Raw genomic sequence first — 26,575 nt, 5'->3', positions numbered from 1 at the left:
GGGAATTGACAACTTTTCTTTCCTTCAAGTGTTATTTCCCCAGTGTTCAAGTGTCATTCTCTAGCTACGTGGCTTTTCACTTCTCTCATGCTTGACTGGATATGAATGACCAACAGAAAACAAATGTGTATATGCCAGGTTCCTGTTAACCCTTCCCATGTAAAAGCCACAGCATCTGAATCAGAGAAACATTTAAAAGCATTAGAGATGAGACACACCTGATTGGAATGAAACAGGTTAGAGAAATAAAAGATCCCCACTCAAACTTGAAGTGAAAAATATTTATTTATGGCATGCAAAACTATAAAAATTACTAGGAAAACCCTCACAAGATACATTGCAGTAGCCAGACAAAAGCAAGCGAGTATTTTTAGTAATGCTTACTAGCAGTAAAGCACATAACATTGAGAAGCAGTGTTGGGGTATTAGAAAAATATTGTCCACTGGAGAAGTATTATTGACAGGTAAGAAAAACTGTCTGTTCTCCAGAGTAGACAAGGTTGATCTTCAACCGGATGGGACTGGCATTGCACTTTCTCTAAAGAACAAGAAATATTTAAAGAGATGCTAGAGATACTATTCTAAAAGGTCTATTTGCTGCAACCATGCTTATCTGTTATAGAAAACTAGTGAAAGAGCAGCGCTGTAAATCTTCTGAGGTGTTTTCCATTTAGTCCAGAAGACAGAAATCACATTAATTGGGGCTTCACACTTTTTGTGCCTTTGCAGTACATGAACAAACTCTCAGACTCAAGTTTTAGCTTTAAAAAAAAGCCCAAAAACCAAACCTAACCATTTTTAGGTATTTGGTAAAATGCTGTCACAGAGAAAGGAAAGGGAACTTGAAAGCGTACAGATATCAGTTGTAACTTTTTCACATAAAGGATAACACAGTATGGCTTTATTTTTGCAATTGTCAGGAGGTAAGATAGAGGCTGAAAATGCTATGTTTCAGCAGCCTGAGGAATAAAATCTGCTTTCCAGAAGAGGAAAAAGAAACTGAAAACGTTAAAAAAACCCAAACCACCTTCTCTAAGACTTATAATAGAGTCTGCCATACAGTTCAATGACTACTGAAAATGAATGACCCTCTTCAGAAAACAAAGATTACCAGGCTAGAAGCTCAGCGTCTTACGGAACAGACAGCCATTTCAGAAACTTAGGTGTTGCTCACATGTTGATAAATTTAAATGCTTTTTTTCCTCCCTACAGCAGTTAAATAATCAGGGGTCGTGGTTTTTTGTTGGTGTTATTTTTTTTTTTTTTCTTAAAAGGACCAACTTAAGATTTTTAACAAGCAGAACCTGAACATTTGCTGGAATTCATTACTGAAAAAAACAAGTATAGAGCATGAGTCTATCAAACCATTTTTTCTACTGAAAACTGAAAACTCTGATTTCATAGACAACCACCACCCCGCTGTCTTCATATCAGATCATATGTATTATGAGACTGCTTATTAGGGTAACTGTAATAACAGTTACCTTTTCTAATTCACTGTGACTGTCCTGTGAATTCAGTGGGAGCAGGATAACCGCCCGTCTACTAAGAGCCTACTTATTTGGAAGAATGAAATTCTGTTCAGGCTGGAAGAACACTTTATTTAAATCAATAATGAAATAGCTGAAGAAAAAGAGGACTTCAGAATAGCAGAATAACCTGAAAACATATTTTTGTTTCCTTTTCTCTGTGCCAATCTCAAGTGCTGCTGCAGGAAAAACAAACAGGACATTTGTTACAACTTCTAAATCCTGCAAGATTTTTTGGAAACTAATTCTGAGGAAGATTATTTTCTTGAAAGTGTCTTCATGTACCCAGACTTAAACTGTTGTCTCAGTAATCCAGTAAGCACAGAATATAGGTCTTATTTCAACATGTTTTTTCCTCCTTAAAGAAGAACCCCTATCAATACACTCAATTTTTGTTCTTAAGCGATGGCAGTTTATTCACCACACCTCTCTAGTTAACGCGGAGGCTTCAGTAAGCCCACTTCCACCTCAAGGCAAGTGATTTAAGTGTGGTGCCTTTATTTCTTGGAGTGAAAAAAAAAAAAAACAAAACAACAAACAAAACCAAACCACCAACAAAACCACCCCAAACCAAAAAAGCCTAACAAATAACTGCAGTGGTTTTATAGTGGTCTGACAGCCTCATCATAGCCATCCACTCCATGACAAATAAGCATCCAAATTAATTCCTAGGTTTATACAGTTTAACATTAAAAAAACCCCAACAAACCTCTATTCAGAAAAAAAAAAAAAAAAAAAGAGATTTGCACGTAAGATGAAAGACAGTTGTTTCTGTTGCTTGAATACTAAGACATATCTATATTTCTGTATACTAACAAGCTTTCTCACAAGAAGTCAGTGACTGAAATTGCTATGATCCTTGCTAGAAATACAAGCACATCTATGGAATTAAACAGGTTCATGTAAATCTAGAGTAACAAGTGAGATAGCAAAAGCAGACGACTTTGGAATGATTATAAATCTGATTATTATTTTGCACTCTCCTCTGAATATGTAAGGTTGCATAGACCAAAGCAGGAAAGGGGGGGAGGGAACAGAAAAAAAGAAAAGATTTGTCTACAATAAACGGATCTTAAGAGTCTGAAGAATGCACCTGCAGGATTTAAAAACTAAATAAAGGACTCAATATGCATACAATGAGTAACTCCCTTACAAAGCAAAACCATGCCACGTGGTACTGATCCGTATTTACTATTGTCCTGCACTATGAATTTAATAAACACACATGCTATTGAGGTGAGGAGAGAATAGAAATGGAAAAGAGCAGTTAGAACAGAATCTTCAATGTTGCATTAATTTTTTTAGCTATGATGAACAAAAGGGCTCTTTACATTCCTATGCTACTATTCCAGTGGAGGTGTTCAGGCAAGGTGAAAAGAGGGATGGACACAGACTGAAAATAACCCTAGATGCCACTGCATGGGATGGTGACTGGAAGACTGGCTATTAGGCAATGAGAACAAAGTTGAGTTGTCAGTAGACAAGAAAAAAACCAACGTCTTCACCTAAGCATAATTTCTGGAAATGAAATGTGTGAAGTTTGTGCTGCTCATTTTTATCAAGTCACAGCAAGGCTGGAGAAGTATGAGCCATCCTGCATTTTCATCCAGCAGCTCTCCCATCACATGGATCGTTTTCATCTCTTTTGAGTGTAGCACACAAGAAAACCATCTAGTCAGAGACCAAACTTGTCCACCCTGAGAATATGTAATTTAAGTAGAGACCATACTACAACTATCTATCAACAAATTCTAGTAGACTAATTATCATCTCTCCCCTTTCTTATTTGGCTGTATATAAAGATGAAATGCTTGAGACAACATATCCATCATATTGTGCACATATCTGAATTCTATCATGAAATATACATCACACACAGAAGTGGTAGTTTAAGAACACAGAACAGATACAGCATATGTACAATTTTCAAAAGTTTAAATGCACACGTAAATTAAAAAAAAAAAAGTGGAGCCTTTTCACCTCCTGAAACAGATGGAATATTGCCATTGATTTCAATGAGGTCAGGTTTACAGTCAGGAACTCTGCAATCTTCATAAGCGCCTGGGAGGTCCACTGCAAGGTAGTGAACTTTATGCATTGACAGTAACACAAAGAGTTAAAAGTCTACATATGCTTTGGTAATGTTCTCTTACAAATGTCATCAACTATTAAGTATGCTATTCTAACACACTAGTGAATATACTCCATTTGTAAAACAAAATTTAAAATGACTGTTGACTTTGCAGTAGCATAAATTCACTGTAACACTTTACTTTTAAAGAGGGGAAAAAAAGGATCACCATGTTTTCAATATTAACTCTTAAAGTGTGCAGACTAGCAAAATTCAATCTTCCAGGATGCTAAAGAGGGTGAGGGGGGAAGCAATCACACAGTATTTAAGCCATTTCATCTCCACATAAGTGACTACAGCAACTATATAATGAAGACTTTATTTTTACTACCTGCTCATTACTTTTGATTTCTGACCCTCTGCCTCCACAAAGATTATCTTCATTATTGTTTGTGCTCACCACACCGTTGCTTAATTCTGGAGACCTAATTAGGTTTGATCCATATCTGTTCCCACTGGGTTTTGTTGTTAACACTGAAGCCATCTTGTTAAAATGCGGTAAAGAATTTTCATTTGACCCTTGAAAAGTTTCAGAAGAGTCTTCCAACGCCATGTAATTGTCTAGCATTTTTGCTCCAGCAATTGATTGATTTGGGCCTTTTAGCATACCAGCTGTATTTGGCATTTCAGAGGTAGCATCAGAACAGTCTTCTTTGTGATCAGATGAAGCAAAACCTATCTTTTTATCATTAATAAGTGACATATGTTCTTCTAGATTCATTCCAGACACCTGTGTGCATACACATGGAGCTTCTAAATGAAGATCATTAACCTGGTGATTCTTTGGTTCTATTTTTGGTGGACTACAAATAGCAAATGAATTAAGATTTCCCTTTGAAAAAACAACCTCATTATTATTGTCTAGAGGTAGTGACTCTTCTGTCAGCAAGTGATTTTTTCTAGCTAGTGGTCCACTGTTGGTTACAGAAGTAAAAAAGTTATTTGTATCTGCGGGATCAAGTGGTAGCTTTGGAAAGGTTTTAATTTTTCTCAAAGAACCTTTCTTAAAAATGCCATCTCTCTCGAGGTCAATAACACATGATTTTACATCCAAAGCAACACTAGCAAAACTGTCAGTATACACTGCATGTTTGTCCTCTTCTTTGCTCTTTTTAGCTTGAGTTGCAAGTTGAGAATGTTGAGTTTTCTCATTATCCAGATCAATTTGCATTTCCTTTAAACCACTTTCTTTGCCAGTCACCATAGTAACTGAAGAAGAGTCCTTATGACAGGTAGCTGTTACATCTTCTACTGCAGACGAATCACCTGCTATGTTGTTTTTCTCATCTGAATATAATTTAGATCCCAAACTTCTCTGACACATTCTTCCCTTCCACATGTTATCACAGACATCTAGATGCAAAAACAGATGCTTACATTAAAGGTCCATTTAAACCTTCTAATCTTTCCTAGTACATCTTTATAGTGCTTTTTCTGCCACTGCTGTTACCTATCTTCAGTATGTTACACAAATTAACTCCTTCTGGGCGGGTCACTTTTAATCATAAAGAACAATTTAAATGTATTAACTATGTTCATTAAGAGTTGTATGTCCCCTGCTCCCCACCCCAAATCACCTAATATTTAATAAAGACTTTTTGCTATCTAGAAAGAAACCTATAACAGGAAAGTACAGAAACACAGTATTTTAAAAATCATTAGATATGTCAGGCAATCTAAAATTCTTGACTAAATACATTTTAAGCTTACCTTGAGAAGCACCAAATGATTCAATCGAAAGAACTCTTCTTCCAACAGCAGACAGGCTTCGACAAATGTTACTTGATGAAGCAATCTTCATTTTTTCTTCACATAATGACAAAATGCTCTAGAGAAAATTAGCATTAAATACTTATTTAATAATGAATAGATTTGTGAATTTTGACTAAAGTGAATCATGTTAACTCACACAGTACATCTGAATTTATACGATGCTACATTGGAGGTCTTTCTTGCACTGTTCATTATACTGTGTGTTTCTATTATGTGGTTGAATTAATTTCTTTTTTTACCATGGGCTATCATGAAATTATTTAATACAGTTCAAGTTCTAGCCTACAGTTAGAACACTAAGAAGAACTGAGGAAACTTAATCTGAAATGTTATCCTTTATAACATACTGAAAATGTAAAAAGTTAAAGTTTGGATTATTTTTTAAACTGCCAGTGATTCACTTGAAATGAGTGACATAGGCAGTATGACAAATGTTTTTATTACTGGAATTGTATTAAAAGTAAATCCTGTATCTTTTAAAAAACTGCAAAATACAATATCTAGAAAGCTCTATTCCCAATTAGAGAAAGCAATCATTATCAGATCAGAAGAAGAAACAGTACTATCTATCTCTACTCTGTAGCCTGAACATCATTTGCTGGCATTAGTACTGTTTCCTCAGTAACTGTTCCTAGATAAACACTGATGAGACCTCATACAGCTCTGAAAAGCTGCTCTTACCCCATTAACCTGCTCAACCACTTTTCTGCTGTTTTGAGTGGAAAGAAGAAAATGGCTCTGCTGGTTCATGTATCAGATTGAGGAAGGACATGAAAAAGTGAAACAGGTATCCAGCTGTGCTGGAGTCTAGTGAAATACCGAAGAAAGTCCATGGGTTTTCCCCTCCATATAGCTCCCCCCAACTTCTTTCCACCCAAGAAAGGGCCCAGTGGAAAAGAAATGGAAAAAGATAACACATGGTCACAAAGTGACCTCCATATATTACCCCAGACCAGCCTTGACCCACACTATTTTGGGGCTGATGCCACTAGTCAGCAATAGCTTTCAGGGACTACAGACCAATTGGAGATGGTAGGGAGTGCTATATGATCCTTTTCCTGACTATTGCTCAAAACCAAATAGAAATACAGGAGTTGATCAAGCAGGCCCTATGTCAGGAGTGGTCTCCTGCCTGGGATTTATAAAAATGCATCTATACATTCTTCTGCTGCAGCACTCTTTCTGCAAAGTATTGATTACAGGTGCTATACCATTTAGAATATACGCTATCATCTCAGGGAAAAAAAAACAACCACCACCACCACTAAAAAAAAACAACAAACAGAAAAGTAGACAGCACTACCCTGAAATAAAAGAACTGAATCCAAGAAACGTCACATTTGGAGAACTGTTACTCCCTGGTTACAGTCCGAAAGCCTGCAAAAACAGTGCATTAAAGCTAAACTGTCACACATCAACGTCAACATTTAGAATGTAAATTCTTTGAAAACATCATCTTGAACAATCCTATATATCTTTAAATTATTTCTACAGATTATAGGTAAAATAAGGGCTAAATGGAATAAAATACAAAAGTAATTAAGATACCTAATCAAATACCACTAACCATCCATATATTTAGAGAAAACTAGTTAGCAGTAATGCTTTGAACAACACTGCGTTGAACATGTCAAGGAACAGAGCTTTCCTGGGGTGTGGCTCCCTCCATCCCTTCTTAAACGCAATCCAAACATCATCTGAGCCACCATACAAATTTCAGAGCATAATGCGTGTGCTTTAACATCTGATGACCCTCTGTCTCTGTGTAAACTAATCTTCTGAAAAAAATCAAATCACCATAAAACATTTACATGGGCCTTTCAGGTTGTATCTCCATTAGAGTAGGAAGAAAGAAGTGTTTCTGCTGAGCCTGGGAAAGCTTCAACTTTCCTTGCAGAATCTGAGCACATTACATATAAAGATCACCTCTCTATTAATTAGCACAGACGCACAAATATTTTTGTCAATTTTTTTAAACAGAAAATTATGTAGGGCAGTTTTACCTCAATATCTGGCCTATTTTCAGGATTCTCTTCTTGCATTTGTTCCAGTAGAGCGTGCAGATCTTGCCCAAATTCTGATTCTGTCTCAGGTTCTACTATATATTCTATTGCTGCTTTCAGCGTTGCACCCAAAGAATAGATGTGTGCCTGCATGAAGTTTAAAAAAAGGCATTAAATATGCTACCAATTTTCTCTCTCTAGCCAAAAAAACTCTGAGATCACTAGGGATACAGCTTACACTGTTTTCATTTTTAACTTACAAGGTAACAGCTTACTGGAAAGCTGTTTTAATTTTAACACAATAGGAGGACAAAAATGGGCTTCAGCCCTGCTTTGGGGGATAGTCTTGTTGAAAAAAACCAAAAAACCAAAAAGCAAAACCACCCACCCAAACCAAAAAAGAACCCAAACGCTATGGGGTCCAGCTAGCGCCTTTTTTCTTCCTTGCCAGTAATCAGTATTATAATTGTTCATCAGCTTCAGTTAAATATAAAACTCAGCCCCCAGTACATATGCAAGTAATATTTAAGTTAGAAGCGTGCAGGGAGACTAAAGTGGCATTCCTCTTAGCGAGGAAAAAAAAATAGTTTAACAAAAACTTTATATATAGCAGTATTTTTAAGTGCTATCAAGCATAAAGAAAGTGAGTAGAAACCATACAGCACAGTAACACTTGTCTCTGAAGACACGAAAGAATTAAGAAATATTCCACGTTTGCCACCTCTGCTTCTCTTAAAGCCCACAACCTTATGATGAGCTCCAGTAATAATGGAGGTGAGAAACAACTTTCTTAGATCTAGTACTAATGCATTAGATTTGCCATACAACACAGCTAGCTCTTAATTTTAGAAGTTTTCTGCTTCTTAAAAAAAAAAAAAAAGGTGCAAGTCTGTGTAAACAGTGGCAGTAGCCCTATTGGACTACTGAACTGGCTTTTTTTTTTTTTGCCCCTTTTTTTTTTCCCTCAGAGAAATGGGACTATATTAGCAAAAGGATACAAAACTAAGCAGCCAGCCTGAGCAAATAACCCACTAAACAAGGTGATAGGAAGACAGTTATTTTGTCATACTTTATGAAGTTACCACAACCCCATCCACATTAATATTAAATATTAAATACTGTATTTCAGTAAACTGTGTCATTTGGCATTTCTCAACGGACAGCATAACAGAAAACTGAACATAAAGTTAAAAAATAACAAGGAAACAAAGACAAACTCTTAAAAACATAATACAGCTCTATTTAAAGAACTTTTTATGTAAATGCAGCATTGTACTGTGCTATTTTAATACACTTGATATTAGTAAGTTATTCCATGTATTTGATATTATCTACAACAAGCGACATCACCTCTGTCCACAAATTTACTTTAATAAAAGAGAGAAATGCATCACTCCTCGAAGAACTGGAGGAAAAAAAATCATAATGTACAATTTATGGATACACACTATGCAGACGAAGTGATGTCAGAATACCAGATGAAACAATGCCATATAGTGTGGGGACACCTTTGAATTCAGAAGGTACTTCTGAGCAGAATAAGCAGTTTCAGCCTCCCTATACCCGTCCTAACATCAGGAATGGGTAGAAGAGTTGCTTTACTAGGAAAGCAACATTTCCCCCCACCTCCCGCCAATTTGGCATTTAGCAAACAGAATACTCCCAGGAAACTCAGTGAACAAGGATATGGGTGGAAGAGATTCTTGTTTCTGCTTACTCTTCTTTTTGTTCAGTTCAAAAGTGGTATTTTGCATGTGTCTAGAGGCATCACTTTTGAGGCTATTTTGTCATTTGGATGTTACCTATATGTTTAAGCCTCTTTCAAAGATGCGTGTGATTCCTCAGCGTCTGATTTCATTTACAGAACATAGTGTCTATCCCAAGTACATAGCGCATAAGACTAAACAAGAGTTTATCTAGTCTTCTCTCACTAAAAAATTTTTAAGAAACAAAATATTTCTTATAATACAGAATAAGAAAGCATATTTGAATATAATCTCCTTATATACAACTCAAATATCAAATCTTAAGAGCAGGACAGAAAGATGAGGAACTTTACTTTGAGGGAACAAAAAATTTGCCTTTTGACAAATTTTATTCACCCACATGAGGACATATGCGGACATTTTAGGACACAGGAACAGGAAGGGCAGAGCAATATATTACCTCATCCCACTTTTTTCAGTTAATAATTTTTTTTTCACTGTGGGGTCTAACTCATATCCCTTAGTCTGCCTTTAAAAGCACAAATGCCTTTGAGAAGCAAGCGGACAGGCTTCGACATTTTGCTGTCCTGTTCTTTAAGATGTCCTGTGCATCTTTTCTTGCACAAGGGAAAAGCCAGTCTTGTACTGAATAAAGAAAGAACTTTTTTCCCCACACAGAAAATAGTTCTGTTGAGATACTTCCTTTCCTCTGACATCCATGAAAGCCAGTTTTGAAGCTGGCCATTTCAATCACCATTGCTTGTAATAAATCTCTTTTGTCAAAATATTTATTGAGAACTTCAGTATCTTTTCCAACTTGAAACTTTCTTTCATGTAAATCCTCTTTTTACCTTCCCCCTCTCCCAGCTCCCCAAACACCACCACCATCACCCCCACAAGAAAAAGCAGAAAGAAAATCCAGCTATTTAACCAGTTTCCTGAGCTGGCAGTAAACATGATTAATATTCCAATGTAACCTTAAGTCTCCTGTCTGAACTGGAGCAATGAGAAATCAGTTTGTGATCATCCACTAGGTGGGGCGTTCCCCAAGTTTATGCGTCAAATCTGCTTCTTCTACTTACCATGCTGCTTAAGCTTAGGAAGAAAATGTCACTTTCTGGGAAAGGAGAGCAGAGTGCTAAATGCAATAAATAAAGCAAATTCATAAGGATAAAATATCTAATGCTGACTAGAAGGGACTGCTCTTAATGAAAATAATCTCACAATATGGTTTTTTTTTTTTAGTGTGCTATAAGGAAAGTAACAAATAGGAAAGGGCAGCGAATAACTTTCCTTCTGGAAAAATTCTTTTTTCCAGTGACAATTTTTCCTTAGTTTCTGGGGGAAAATAAAAAAACCCACCACTTAAAAAACCCCTGCCTAAATCTAGCTAAGGAGAATAGTTTATGAATTATAGGAACTGTTGCATTGCAGGATAACAATATTAATATTGGATAAATAGCATGCATTTCAAGGAAGATCCAAAAGAAAAACTGCAACAAAACCACCTCTTCACAATTCCTAATGAGACTTTTAAGTTAAAGACTAAATGTAACTTGTTAGAAAAATACACAGACCGTGCTGGCAAGACTGCACTACAGTATCAGTTTTAAAAAGGATGGGGAGAAAGGGAGGAAGTCACATTAGGAAACCGGATCTCCAGATTTGGTCTTAGAGAGAGAGTACATCTACTCTTAGCCAAAAGTTAGCAAATGTAACAAGAACTGTAGGTAAAATCATAATTGTATGCATCACTGAGAAGGACACCATGGAAATAACGTGTCCTTTAAAAATCAAAATGGCAACATGAAGACAAGATGTTTGGGAAAAGTCATATGTATGATTTGAGGTCTGAAAGTCTTCCTTTCAGCAACAGGATAAGGGAGTTCATGTATTTCAGAGAAAAATTTGAAGGTCACAATCATACAAGTAGCTTCAAATCAAGACACCTTCTAATCCTAGAGTGGTTTCCAAGACACAAAGGCAAAACAAGACTCAAAAGTGAAAAGAAGAAAAACAGATAAAAACTCAAAAGGTGAAGTTACTACATATTTTTAAAACGTTCAGGCTAAGTACTGGCAGCACTTATCAAGGCAGAGGACAGCTTCTGCCATCATGTTAAAATTTTATATCATGAGTGAAATATATTCAAAAAGGCTTCTGTCAGTTCCAATCAAAAGTTACTTGGCTTGCTGCATGCCATTTTATGATCATTTAACATTATAGGAAGTGAAATCAGAGAACAGTAATGATCTGCTCTGCATTTAAAATCTGCAAACCGAAAGATCAGGAGAGGAAGTGAAAGCTCCAAGCCTACACACAGGGCGTGACAGAGGCGCAGTTGTATTACTGCTTGGCAGGCCTAAAGAGCTAAGCTTCTATGGGAACTCATGCTTGCAGACAAACACTACGGATAAAAGCTGACAAAAGAGCTTTTGAATAGTGACTGCATAAGCATTTAGCATATTGCAATTATGAATAACGACCATTTACATTTTGTATTGAGATTTTACCGAGTTCAGAAATGTAGGTCTTCAGCAGAACTGAAAGAGCCAGACCGTTGTAGAACTAATACTTCCTGTAAAACATTTCTGACTAAACGATAAGCTATGGGAATAGTGCAAGACAATTCTGGATTTTGACATTCATAGCTGACCCTTATTTTTACCTTGCAAATTTTTTCTTTTTTTGAGATTGCTGTACACATATAGGTGTTTCTACCCTTTCACAATTCAAAGCATTTAAAGGTTCCAAAAATGAAAGCTTCAGTATTGTTATAAACCTCAAAGTTTTATAAACAAATTCAAGCTAATGCTTGAGAAAATTATTATCGGGAGAAAACATTTAATATTTACTTATGTCTTTTTTTCAATGTGCTCACTCTAAAATGCAACATATTTTTATGCAACAGAAAGTCATACAGTAATATTCTTCAGCCAGAAAATGAAAGGGAAATAGGTCTATTATTTTTAATACTTTCCTTCATTACAAATCCACATAACTGCAATTACTGGAAGGTGCTGTATTAAATATTAGCTTTTTATCCATTTGGCACTTTGAATGTGTAGATAATTAGTCTGCAGAATGTGCTAAAAGTGCTAAACCATTGTAGACTAATCACAAAATATATACTCTAGCTAGAATTGGTAGCAAATGCTAGAAAAAAAACATTTTAAACCAAAGCTATACTTGCAGTTTGTCCCTTCTAACTACAAATTGCTACTTAGCTTTATCTGAGAAAATTCTTCCACAAAAGACTTCTACATTTTTTTTTAGGCACAAAAATGCAGCTACAGGTCAGATTTTCTCTTCAGCTTACAGCTGAAGTTTGCAGGTATTTCAATTCCCAAATTGCCTTTAATTTGCCTAACAACTAAGTGAAAGCTTTCAAGCTTTAATATATTCTTAGGTGAACGTCGGGTGATCAGTTTACATTGCAAAACACAAGCAAGGCTTTATAGATACAAGCGTGTAAAAAGCAATGCTGTAACAACATAAGGAGCAATGAACCAAGCAAAATCGAAATGCACTTGTAAAGAGCATCTATCACATACGCTATGACTGAATGTTGTCTAGTCCCTACTTTTTACTAGGTTTTGGTTTCTTGTGACCTCTATTTATATCATTCAGTTTGAACTGAGGAACTCTCCCTAGCACATCACTCTAATCTCACTGTTTTGTAATTGTGGGCTTCTTGTCTGTAATTGTTCATGTCAGCTGTTTTATCTCCATGAATTTATCTAAGCTTTATCCACACACAACATTTTTGCATCTATTTTTTGCATCAAGAATTTCCACAGTTTACTGCATAACAAAGAAGTGTTTCCTCCTGTTTCAGTCCACCCGTGTTCATCTCATTGTTGCCACCTACTTCTTCATTTATGAGGGCTGGCAAATACTCACTCCATGTCTGCTGCCACAGCACACTTCACAGATTTCTAGCATAACTTCTCCCTCAGGGCATTCTCTTCCAGGCTAAAGAATATTACTCTAAGTAATTGCTTCTTTTATAAATGCTGCTTCACCATCTGGTCCTGGAAATTTATTTTACTGCTAATTTCATCAACTTGGTCACTAGTCTATACTGACACTCTTATTTGAGCCAAATTTTTGATAACTCCTGATAAAGAAGAGTTGCAATGTAAGAACCTCCTGAAGGTCCTAGAAGATGAAAATGGGTTAAAAAATTAAACAGTTTTTCTGCTATGGCTTTCTTTAGAAAAACCTCTGTTGCGTCTTGTTCATCTGCCATCATTGCAAACTTTCTGTGTTTTGATAGATTTGGAAAAAAATTCCTAGATTTTCAGACTTTTGTAAGTCTTTTGCATGTTTTTTGACTTACTTCTAATCACCTCTTTACGCTGCTGTATACAAACCTCTTTTCAGGTTTTTTGGAGATCATCTTTGATAGGACATATGCATTTGTTTAAAAAAAAAAAAAAAAGAAATCAGACAATAGGTTTACAGCAGTCTCCATGCTACCTGCAACCACTTTAACAGCCATATGTTTTGGCTTTCCATTTGGCTATGTAAAACACAGGTGACTGCTGTCCATAGACTAAATTACCAGCATCTATACAGTAATTAATTTGAAAAGCAGCATTCTTGATCTAGAGCAACATACAGAGAGAAAAATATATGAAAAAAAAGAGAGAGTCAGCAAATACAAACTTTTCAGCTGGACCTCAATACAGTTTCAAGAAGCTGTTACCTTAACTATTGTAGTGAAGACTGAAATATTACCTTGAGCCATTGGCAGTCACCTTTGTAAACATTCATTTCACTTTAAGAAGTCACATGACAATAAACATACACAGAAGTTCGATCAAATTTAAACCATGCTACACGCATGAAATTACTCATGTGTTTGCAGGGTGAGGACACAAATCAAGAACAGGTTTATTACACTTCCATTTTCAGGCTCCCTTAAGCACAAAGATCAGCCCCCCAACACAGATGAATAGCACGCCAATTGGCTCCTCTCCTGCAGGACAACAGAAGTATGATTATGACAGGTAAGGGAAAATATCAGAATAAAACTGCTGGAGACCTGAGTGGTTAGGTAGCAAAAGTTAAGATGCATTTATCTCTAAAGCTTCTTGAATACTTTTTTTTTTTTAAACTCCCTTTGAAATTGAGTTTCATGTGTCACAACTCTCCTTATGATTTATCAGCCATTAACCTCCTTACTTTTAAGTTACCTGCCATAGGTAATTCATTTATCACTTAATTAAACTAACACAATTTATTCCCTGTAGGCACGGAAAAATGAAACCTGGGAAACAGTGATATGCATGCTGGCAGACTAGCTCTGTCTTCTCTCAACTGTATAAGTTTTTCATTGTATGGCAAATATGATGTCAGTTGTAGTTACTGAAGTTTTTTTATTATTATTATTTTTTTAAAGTAGTATATTCTTTTTATTCTAAACTTAAGAGAAGGTGCCTACTGGTAAAGTCTGTCCCTTTAAGCAGAGTAATGCATTCGCACAATCCTGTGTTTGGGGATGCTTATTCCACATTTTGGAGCTAAAGAAGTGAAGAGCTACACTTCCAGTTAAGAACACTGGGCCAACAAACTCAACTAGCATTCCAGTTCCTTTACCATGCCATGAATCAATGACATCAGGACTCCAATATGTAAAATATTTGTTACTGTACAGTAACCAGTTCAGTCTTCTTGAAGTAATAATCTATGTAGATTTTTTCCTAATTTTTTTTTTTTTTTACAAGGAACATACATATGCAAATGTAAAAAGCTGGCCAAACACTTCTGAACTTAGCCCACTGCATAGTATCTTGTTAAGACTACATTCAAAACACCAGTTTTCACAGAACAGCTGTAGGTGAACGAAATAGCAAATGAGCAGGTAGCTCTCATTGTATGTATCAGGAATGTAAACAAAGGAGGGTAAACAGGAAGGATTTGGGTTTTCCCTCTACCGCAGCAGAAGGATGGTTGGGGGCTGGTTTAGATTTGAATTTTTTTGTTTTATTGTTTCATACGGGAATGATTTCCACAGAAGAAAACCTTGCTCCTTTTTCTATATTCAGGCATAGAACTTATGTATAATGTGATAGGACTTGAACTATATAGGCCACAAACAAAAGAAAAAACTTGCAAGAAAAGTGTAACATACATATTTCATTCATGTGCTTCTTCAAAAATGGATTAGATCAGCATCCCTAAGTAAAAAGGCAACACCTGTTGCCATCACAATTGAGAGAAAGAAGGTGGGTTGTTTTGGTTGGTTTGCTTTTTGGTTTTTTTTTTTTTTAAATAAAAAAACCCCAAACCTTTGTGAAAGGACTCAAAAGTTCAGGAATCCTTGAGTATGTATATACTAACAGGTTTATACCTGTTCAGTGTGCATCAAACACAGCATAACCAGCTGGTCACAAGAGGGGATTATCCTGCTATATTCAGCACTGATACGGCCTCACCTCACGTACTATGTGCAGTTCTGGGCCTTACAATTTAAGAAGGATGTGAGAATCCTTGAATGCACACAGAGGAGGGCAACAAAGTTGGTGAAAGGGCTGGAAGGAATGCCCTGCGAGGAGCAGCTAAGAACTTTGGGCTTGTCTAGTTTGGAGAAAAGGAGGCTGAGGGGCAACCTCATTGCTCTCTACAGCTTCTTGAGGAAGGAAAGTGGAGAGGGACATGCTGAGCCCTTCTCCCTGGTATCCAGTGATAGGACACATGGGGATAGTTCAAAGCTGTGCCAGGGAAGGTTTAGATCGGACATTAGGAAGCATTTCTTTAGAGAAAGGGTGGGCAAACACTGGAACAGTCTTCCTAGAGAGGTGGTCAATGCCCCAAGCCTGTCAGTGTTTAAGAGGCATTTGGACAATGCCGTTAACAACACACTTTAACTCTTGGTCAGCCCTGAATTGGTCAGGCAGTTGGACTAGATGATCACTGTAGGTCCGTTTCAACTGGAATAGTCTATTCTACTCTAAAACCTGCTCCAGAGGTCATCTAAGAAAGCTTAAGTCACTTGCAATGCATTTCCCAGGAGACATGATCCTTAGCTTCAAAAGCGTGTTCTCAATGTTCTTTGAAGCTTTCTTGAAATGCTGTAACTAAGGAGAATGATGTGTGAGTGACTACCATTTTGTCATAATCCTGAAGGCTCTGTTGACTAAATCTCAAGCAACCTAATAAGATAACTCTACGACCATCTAATTCACAGTGGAAACTGAACTAGTCTCAAAGTCTTATCTGGAGATTAGGCAGTTGTTCATTCTGCCATCTACTTTTAAATCAATCAATTCCTGAACCTTTCAAAAATAAGGTGGTATTTATGAATGTTATCATACACTGGTGAAATGGCTCTATTTTCAGTTCATGCAAACAGTAAAAATGAATTTTTAGCCCTTGTTCCAGGGAGTATAAAGTCTCCAGATCCAGTCTAGCAATGATCATGATCTTTTAGTAACCTGAATATTTGTATAAAACAGACATAAAATTAATGAATGAGAAATCTTTGATACCACGTAATGACAAGGAATAATTTTGCTGGAGGTCTTCATGTTGCCTTTAAGGGCTCAGGCTAACATTTCAAAAGCATTTTTGAACATTCTAAAGCGTAAATGATGGAAATAAGTGGAGAATGCAATAGAAAACCAAGTTCTGCCAGTATGATGGTGGGTCCACCCAAGAAATGAGTCTGAATGAGTAGCATCAGAAACTGACAGTTGTACTAGGACTAAGGAAGACAACTTTATCCATAGCTGAGAAAGTATCAGTACTGATCAGAAGAGTTTATGTGGAAAAGGCTAGAGATCAAGAACTGATCCAAAACATTTGTGCATCTTTAATATTAAGGACCCTAGAGCTTTATGACACTGCACAAGCATAACAGGAGAAGACAATCTGTCCTCTTTTCCATAGATTTTTGCTCGTGACAGGAACTATCTGCAACTTTATCCAGCACACCTCCTCAGGCTTCTAAGAGTAAACTTTAACTACCACAAGAAACAACTGTTTTAAAACAGAACACCAAGTTTTCTTTTCACTCCCAATCTTTCGCTCACAAACCCAAGAATCCTCGAATAAGCTGATTTGAAAAATGCTTTTGTACATCAGAGCATAATCTTCCTCAATCTTAAGGAAAATATATATCTTAGCTTTAATAATGCCTTCTTATAGGAACCTAATAGCCAAGTAAGGAAGAAACCTAAAATACTACATATTTTCATTGAGCAGGTTACCTGTACAGTCAGTCCTTTCTCTTCTGAGGACATTTTTCTGCTTAAGAGACAGACTATTCCTGATAAAAACAGAAATCAGTCTGAAAAGTTGTGTTTCAGATTTAGAGGCAAAACTGCAAAAATACTGGCAATACGCTCAAAAAGCCAGCTAGAAAAGACCACTATCACAACTTTGCAGGCCCAATTTCAGAACTAAGCAACAAGCTGTAGGTTTTTGAAGTAATCAAATTATAAACTTTAGGATATTCTATACATTAAAAAAAGAAAAAAAAAAAAAAGACTGCTGTAAAAAAAAAAATCCTGTCAGCCTCATATTCTTCCTTTGGTTAGCTCTTTGTGTAAAGCAAATAAAGGCTGATAATTGCTCAGTACTGATTTCTGAGTGGAACCTCAATTGGGCCAATGATGTAAAAGCAAGAGCAGGAGGATTCCATTTCCTCTTCTATAGCACAGTAGAGGCATAGGTAACCAAATAAAAGTAATTTATTTTTGTCACGGAAGAAAGAGACAGCTTTAAATAACACTCAGAAGATAGAATGGTTTAGACTACAGGAGGAGATAAGTGACCATTTGCTGATGACAAGCCTTGCTGCTGTTAGACAGAATTAGTCTCAAGAGGAGGCTACATGAAATTAAGGGAAACAGAGCTCAAGAAAAAAAGGCACTAGGTGTTTCAAAAGACTTATTTCCCCCATCAGATAAAAACAAAACCAAAAACCCCTCTAGGAGAGCATGTAAAAAGTTTTCTTTTTTCCTCCTGCACCAAGAGCTAAAGAAAGAATAGACCAGTAGAGAGAATCTCACAGCATTCAAAGCTACTGCTTTAAAAGACCAGGGAAGTGGCAAAGGCAAGACTTCCTTTATACCTTCTGCTGTTTTGATTTGGGAGAAAGATGAAGGCTTTCATATTTAGAGAAGGATCAACAGCTGAGACCTGAGCTCTAGCTCAGTAATGATCAGCTATTGAGAAATACTGCAGCACCCAACTGTCAGCTCAGTTTTCTTCAGCAGGACCAACACACACATATATATATATATATATATATACACACCCTGAACCTTTATTTCTTTATCAATTCCCTTCAACAGTAGGTTACATTTGGCATTTCAACCCATGCATTTTTATGCATATAAAATATTTGTATGTATATGGTATATATCAATCTAACTGCCTTGTCACATTTCATAGGAATAAGCCATATGAATATTAACTAGTTTAAAGAAAACAAACAACATAATCCATTTTAGCTTGTCTTTTCTATTGGCACAAAGGTATACCACTTTGCGTAGAAGTGTTTATTTTTAAGGTGGTTGAAACACTCTGATTTCTTTTTTTTTTAATTAAATATAATATAAATCAACTATAACCCACTGAGAACTGCAATTCGACAGCTGTCACATTCTAGCAAAGGGACAGGCAGTGTTCAGCCTTTTCTGGTTCTGATTCTCTCCCAGGTGAGAGATCAGCATACCGCTCTCCTGCCACCAAAAAGCAAGACCAAGTTCTAGACAAGAAAACAGAGAGAATGTGAACTTCACTTTCTTCCCATTCTCTTTCCCATATTCCCCCCTTCTCTTCAAGGTAGTATTCAACTCTGTATCACTTTTTCAGTTCTTCTATTTCTGAAAGGTTTTAATCCTGTTACATATTGAGGATTCTGAACTACTGCATTTTATCACCTCTAAATAATGGAAGAAGTCATTAAGCAGAAGCATTATCCAGTTTGTTTTAGATAAAAAAAAAAAAAGGCAGACGACAGAAAAGTCACTGATTTCTGTTACAGAGGTTCACTAGAACAAGCAAAATTGAATAGCCACATTATTAAAAGATTATAAATGGAAGTTCACACATGGCAGACATCAGTCCTTCATCTCACTGAAAGCTCATATCTTAGAAATGTGGGGTTCTACATCAATGAACCTCTGTGTCAGACTCAATGGCAGTTTTGTGATGCAGACAAATAGCTATTTGGAACTGGTTTGCAACAGCCAATGTTTTTAACCTGAGGCAAACTTGTATTGTAGTGATAGAAATAAGGCTATTAATGAACTCACCAATATTTAACCATTCTTATTGGGCTTCCCATTGGTCAAATTTCACAAGTCTAACACTGTACTGTCTGGGGCAAGAAAATGAAATAGGAACCATTTTCATTAGGAAAAGGTTAAAGCTCGTCCTATTTAGAGGAGGAAATCAGAACTCAGTATTATTTTATACTGAAGAGGAATTGTTTGATAAGCCCAGTATATATAGTCAACTAGACAAATTTTAAAAGAAGCCTCAAATCTGTAGTTTTGCATCTCAGTCTCTTAAATGTTTTTCTAGAAAAGAAAAAAATCACAGTCTATACAGGTCCCTACAGTAGCACACTAGTAAAACATTAGAAAATTAGAGGGTAGTCCTTAGACTCAAGATGCTTCTAACTGACTTCTAGCTCATGATTCACTGAAAACAAACGAAAGTGGTCAGTACTTGCTATAGCAAATACAGACACACCTTCCAGCTTAGAGGAGAAGCAGAAGGTGAGATCTTTCCATCAAAGGAGGGAAGTAACAGCTTCGGTCATCAGAAAGCTTCTACTGAGCACAGCCACATCACATACCTGCATATGCATTAAGAAAGTAAAAATGATAATAAGTGTACTGTATAGAAATTCACCTTTTCTTTGGAGTTACAGTATGAATCATAACTCTAAAGTTTCTCTCTTGTTTCCCTCTCTCTGTTTGCAGCACCCATCATTAACAGTGCAGTTACTAGGGCAAAATGGTAATAGAAGTCTGTAAGGAGATAGCAAATTCAGAGGAAAAAAATTAACATGAACAGATACTCAGGAGATTCTCTATTTTAGTCCAATGCTGTCCTAGAGACCAATGGCAACTGCTTCACTGCCTTTTTTGCCCTTGCACTGTGACAATGCTTACACCAGGAAGAGAAGGACATAACAGAGCTACCCAACTAAATGCTGCTCCAACCACTTAGCAACACAGTCATTTAAAGGTCTCTTGAGACCCTCAGAAACTGCATTCCTTCCTCTAACCCCACAGGTTGGAACTGTGACAGCACTAAAGAAGTCAGCAATTGGAAAGCTCAGCCACACTTCACTGTTGGCACCAGAAGCCCCTTTTCACTGACACTTCCTTCTTAACGTCTTTCTCTCTAAAGAGTCTATTCTACACCCAACACTGAAGCTGACAACTAACTCCCTGAAGGGCTAGTTTTTACCTTCCTACTCTCAACAGTAACTGAAGTTGGTGGTGTTATTCCCACTTTACAAATGGAGAGCAGGTCAGAAAACAAGGCACAAGTTTGAAAGAAACCACATGAAATCAATTACTTTTCAGTCCTGTGCACTGTCATTTAGACGAAGCTTTAGATCTCTTGCTATTTGAAATTCCAACTAGAAACTGAATTTTTCAGTAGTGTCGTTTCAGACACCAGGACAGTAATGCATTTCAATTTGTTTCCTGTGTCTATTACCCTTGTGTGCTTGTGAGCACCAGCTAAGTTTAGTAACTAATTAGACTGGAGTCACAATTCCATTAGAGGTCTGGATCAGTAATTCACCAACCAGGAAACAAAACATCTCTTGTTGAAGTAACTGTAGCTTTATTTGAGTGATTTTTTTAAAAGAATAGTTTAAAGAGGAAGAAGTCATCCAGTAGCTATACAAATCTCATTGTATACTTCCATTTTAGAAGCCACAAAATAGGTCATGCTCAAATCAAGAAAAACCTCTGAGCTTTGACACTGGAGTAACAGCTATCAAAGATCATCATGAACATAATTTGTAGTTCCAATACTATTTTTTTATTTATATTGAAATTGTATAGTTTAAATACAAACACTACTTTCCATTGTTCTCAAGAAAGCATACTAAGCAGCTGCAAAAACACTCCTTCAACAAAGAACAACTGAGTAGGGTCATTAGCAAGGAAGGCGCAAACAATTTCATGCCTCTGTAAAAAGAGCAGCTTATTGGTATAGTACAAAGAATCTTATAATACTGAGAAAGCACAAGGGCCCAGGGTTTCCTCATAGAAATGTATATAAATCAGTGCTATTCTGCTATTGCATAATAGGAGGTCACTCCCCACAATAGGAGGGGATAGACAAAAGTATCAATATCTTTGAAAAAGTGAAGAACGTGAAGGTTTAGCACCAAGAAGGAAACAGCTAGCTTGGAAAGATTGCAATATTATAAAACCCTTGTTACAAGTACATAACTGTTGGTCTTAGAAACTCCTAAGGTCAGCATGGTCAGCATGGAATCTGACCAAGCTAAGGTCAGCATGGAATCCCTGGTAGTATTTGATCTGGTACTAAAGTACTTAAAATTCAACCAAACTCTACAAAGAGTAAGAGGTAAAGCTTTGAAAATTCATGAATACTCAGAATCCCATAGCTGTCTGACAAAATGCATATAAATCCCAGAGTAAAACAATACACCTCCACCTAAATGAAGGGGAGAGCCCTAGCTTTTCAGTCTTATGCATTGCCCTAGGATACTCAATGGGAAAGAGCTGAAGGAACCAGACAGTGTTGTAGCACTGCTCTCCCTGCTTTGCAAGGCTCCCCAACATGCTAGATAAAGAAACAGGAGCAATGGACAGAATTCAGGGTACCCAGCCCTTACCCTGCTTCACAACAGACAAGGCAGAGCACGTTGACTTCCTTCCACACAAATGTGTACCTTCATGTATCATCACCCGTCTTTGGGGAAAAAAAAAAAAAAAAAAAAAAGTAAAAGGGTCAATGTTCAGACCCGCTCCTGACCCAAACAGCTTTCACTGACTGTATAATTGTTGTTTGTGCTGTGCTTGGTATTAGGACTCACTGGGGCTTCACAGGCTTTTAACAGGCTTGCTGAAAGAGAAGAGTTAAATAATAAATCTGTACGCAGATGAATCCTACTAAGAGGGATACAACTGCCTTGTATATCAGACAGAACTAAAATTTCAGGTCACTTAGTATTGCCATGGTCTTCCCAAATCCCCATTTCACCTTGTCCCATCCCCTTGGTCTTTGAACATCTTTCAGTGTATTTATTTGCTATATGCATAAGAATTCAGCAACTCCTAGAGAAGGAGAAAGGATTGGGGGGAAATGCAAGTTTGCCAGAGAAGCAAATAATTCCACAAATGTTAGAAGTGTTTCTGTGTCAAGTCTTGGAAGCTTGTTAAGGGGCAAGGGATGGAGAACATAGAATCATAGGGTTGGAAGGGACCTCTGGAGATCATCTAGTCCAACCCCCCTGCCAGAGCAGGGTCACCCAGAGCAGGTTGCACAGGAACGCGTCCAGGTGGGTTTTGAACATCTCCAGAGTTGGAGACTCCACCACCTCTCTGGGCAGCCTGTTCCAGTGCTCTGCCACCCTCAAAGTAAAGAAGTTCCTCCTCATGTTTAGGTGGAACTTCCTATGCTCAAGTTTGTGCCTGTTACCTCTTGTCCTGTTGCTGGGCACCACTGAAAAGATCCTGGCCCCATCCTCCTGACACCCACCCTTTAAGTATTTATAAGTGTTGATAAGGTCCCCCCTCAGCTGTCTTTTTTCCAGACTGAAGAGACCCAAATCCCTCAGCCTTTCTTCACATTTACGTAAAATCTTAAGCCCAGCTTCAGAAGCAAAAACCAGTCACCTTTGGGTGACTTCGGGACTTGCTTCTCTCAACCATATCTGAATATAAACATTACTACAGTTGCCAAGTTTACATGCAACACTGGTCACCTCCTAACCACCCCCAAACAAAGACTCCCGAAAAACTAGCCTGGGGGCGTGTGTGTGAGCACAAAATCACTAAAGTTCTGCTGGCCTATATAACTACATTAACAAAGCACAGCAACAGGGAGAAATGTTGCATCTCTAACCTTCAAAGACTGTACTACTTCATATTCTGTAATGCTACCCTTCCTGTCTTATCATTCTCATCTTTCGTGTAGTACTACACATTTCCAAGGTTCACTTACCCTTCCTCCCTTCCCCACCCACCCTGAGAAATATATAGAACTATAAACACGACTATGAAGGCTATAACTACAAAAGCAAAAGGTATTTGTATTGAACTATAGAGAAACAGAATATTTGTTTTAATACCTTGAATAGAACATGTTGCTAATTAAAGTATTTGAATTATCTAAGAATACATGCCAGAAAAAAACACTGTATTAAAAAAAAGATATTAAGCAAGCAGGCAGTCCTGCAGCATGAAATGAGATGGTTGACTTGGGAAGCTAATGAATTAGTATAAACAATTTAAATCTAATTTAATTTAACAATGTAGAGCATTTGTGCATTGCAAAGCAACAGATAGTCATTTGTTTCTTCATTAAATCAAAGATAAAACTGCTGATTACTCTTCCATGAATTATTTTATTGAAGAGGATGGCAAACAAATTTTATATTTAGTCATAAAAGTTCATGGCTAGTCCCCAAACAAGCAAGCCGTAACCAGTGAAGGATACCAGTGAACATAATATAGATCACCTGTGGTTTAGGGCAACACATTATTCAGCCAAAATAGATTCTCAAATTTTAACAGTTAGTGAACAAATGTTTATACAGAAGATGAACATAGCATTTTAAGTTTACTTTTTATTTCCACAAAACATATCTAAACAGCACAATTTACTATTAACAATCTTTAAATTTGTTAAAATTATACATTGAGAATGCTGAGCATTTGGTACTGACAGAAGTATTAAAATTATTAAACCCCCCCTCTATTTTACAGCTAAATAAATGAACTTGCCTCAAAAGTGTTACCGGTGATATCAAATTCTGGTGGAACAAAGGCACCCTCTGGATCATCTTTGAAAGAAAAGAAAACATGTCAGATTAGAAATTAGAAGTCTTGCTCGTTCAAAAAACAAACCAATATAATGATACACTCATATCTGATATGAAAGAAACTATGTATATAGCAGCATTTTGGTTCACTCATATCTAAAGTACAAGAAGATACCATACTTCTCCTACTAAGAAACAAAACAGTCAAACACTCCTAAAGAAATATATTTACCATGCTTAAACACGTCGTGCTTTCAAACATTTATGTTTGGACCAAGTTATCACCTAAGCTGGTGTAGCTCAGCTGTGGTGTGCAGGTTTGATTTGACTGATGGGACATTTCCATTCACTATTTTCCACTGCAAACCTGAGGGATAAGGGTTCAAGCAGCAAAACCAACCTGAACAGCTATTTGCCTCTTCATCTACAGGCTAGCTTAGAACTTTGACCTTTCTGCTTAGTTTGTTGTAATTACGATAAAAGAGTTGAGGAAGCACGTTCCCCGGACATGTGCTGCTTAGCAGAGAACTGAGCTACTGCAGCAGACACTTCCGAGTGAGGAGCTGGAAGGAAAAAAGGAACATCTTAAGAGACACCAACGTTGCTGCTGCATCCAAGCATACACGTAGGATCACACAGTACTCAAGTCATGTCAGCCCAGTAAAGAACACCAGGGGATTAAAAAAGTGCCCAACTGAAAACCCACTCTTCACGTACATACTCAATTCACCAAGTCTATCCTTCTATGGAGCCAATGGATGATTGGGATCATTTACAAACAAAGACTAAGCTTCCCTTTTCAACAGGGAGGAAAAAAAAAAAGTATGCTTACAGGCATAGCATACTCACCCTAGCTTTAGCTCTAACAGAACTTTTGTGTGTGTATGTTAGAAGTGAAATACAAAGTTCTTGTATTGTGAAGATACCAAACTCAGTTGCATGGTAGAGAGGACTTTTTCGACGTATTCATATATTGCAGCTACCTGGCACGGCTGACTATCCAGATGCCACTAACTGATTTACAGTTCCTTACTATGTTCCCCATCCCACTTTCCCACTGAAAAAGAGGGGTACAAAACTAATTCCACATTCCCCCCACACCACATTTTTTCCTGATATTTGCGGGGGTGGGCGGATAGGGGGCAGAAGGGGAAGGGAACTAATGGACAGAAGATGTTTTGTCATCCCTCTCCTTGCCCCCAGACTGCTGCTGATTTTCATCTCCCCAGTATCTTTTCCCTTTCTTCCCATAGAACACTTTAAAGGCTGTAGAAGCATATAATTTTTTTATCACTAGTAAAGCTCACCGTATTCCTTTAATATAAGGTTTACAATGGAAATTTGTCTGATTTGAAGAGACAAGAAGATACCAGAGCCCTTGGCAGAACATCCTATTGAATGTTTGTCACTTTAGCACCACAGAACCTGCAGGAAGCAGAACTCGCTGCTAAAGCAGAAGCGACAGGCTGTTCATTTTGTCTCACTGGCAAGCAAATCCAGAGGTTATAATTTTCTTCTGGAAGAAGAAATCCATGGGCAACAACTATAGGGAAGCAAAAAGGACAACTTCCCCAAGTGCCTACCTAACAAACTATATTTTAACCAAATAGCAACAAGATCTGAGGGAAAGGGGAAGAGAGAGTCAAAGACACAGCGGAGAGTGTGCATGCAGGAAACAGAACACATACATAACTTTCTGCATTCCCAGGAAAAAATGCAACTTTCTTTAAAGAGATCTAATGAAAAGTCTCTTCCTCAGAGACTAACATGACTTCAGGGAACAAAATCTTTGTACATTTGCTTTGCCTGGGAATTTATTAACCCACATTTTAAGCACTTGAATATGGAAAATTCCTGGATCAATTGTTTGCCAGCTATTCAATTAGACTAAAATACTTAAGAAGAATTTTTTTTTCCCCAGCTGCAAGCAAAGATTTTAGCTGAGCAGCATTTTTCATCCACTAGATTTATTCTCTTCAACAAATCTTTCATATATTCTTACAAATACAAAGCCAGCTTTTTTTCCCTTTTTTTTTTTTTAAATTCAAGTTATGACAAGCTCCTTAAAATAAAGGAAATTGATTACACGTTATCCGATTAACATGGAACTAAAAGTTGACTCACACATTTGAAGAATTTAAGCATACAAATACCACAACAATTATGAAGACACATTTTCATCTTTATTAATTACATATTATGCTGTTACCTGCTTACTTGAAATGCTATCTTTAATTCTAAAGAAGGCAACAAATATTCATTTGTTGCAACGTTACCTTACCCCATCTTTTCTAAATACTGTCATCTAGATTTTGACTAAGAGAATAAACACTTATTCTGACATAGATTTAAAAATAAGTTAGATTAAAGAAAACATAACAAAAACCTGAACAGCGTGTATATGGACTAGAATGATTCTTCTAGTTGCAAAC

General features: G+C 37.0%; 1 protein-coding gene across 2 annotated transcripts in view; it reads right to left on the bottom strand.

The window, feature by feature from the left end:
- The window catches only part of KNDC1 (kinase non-catalytic C-lobe domain containing 1), a 65,143-nt gene that overhangs the window by 32,802 nt on the left and 5,766 nt on the right, over positions 1 to 26,575 (bottom strand). For both annotated transcript variants that reach the window (XM_063338945.1, XM_063338947.1), the window contains exons 3-6: positions 24,106 to 24,164; positions 7,437 to 7,583; positions 5,371 to 5,488; positions 3,992 to 5,013 (exon numbers count right to left, since the gene is read on the bottom strand). In XM_063338945.1, the coding sequence (XP_063195015.1) occupies positions 3,992 to 5,013; positions 5,371 to 5,488; positions 7,437 to 7,583; positions 24,106 to 24,164 (1,346 nt within the window). The remainder of the gene's footprint in view (positions 1 to 3,991; positions 5,014 to 5,370; positions 5,489 to 7,436; positions 7,584 to 24,105; positions 24,165 to 26,575) is intronic.

The sequence above is a fragment of the Chroicocephalus ridibundus genome, chromosome 6 (genome assembly GCF_963924245.1).
Source record: "Chroicocephalus ridibundus chromosome 6, bChrRid1.1, whole genome shotgun sequence".
Taxonomy (NCBI): domain Eukaryota; kingdom Metazoa; phylum Chordata; class Aves; order Charadriiformes; family Laridae; genus Chroicocephalus; species Chroicocephalus ridibundus.
Note: the sequence above shows the minus strand (reverse complement) of the source record. Positions and strands in the feature narration are given on the sequence as shown.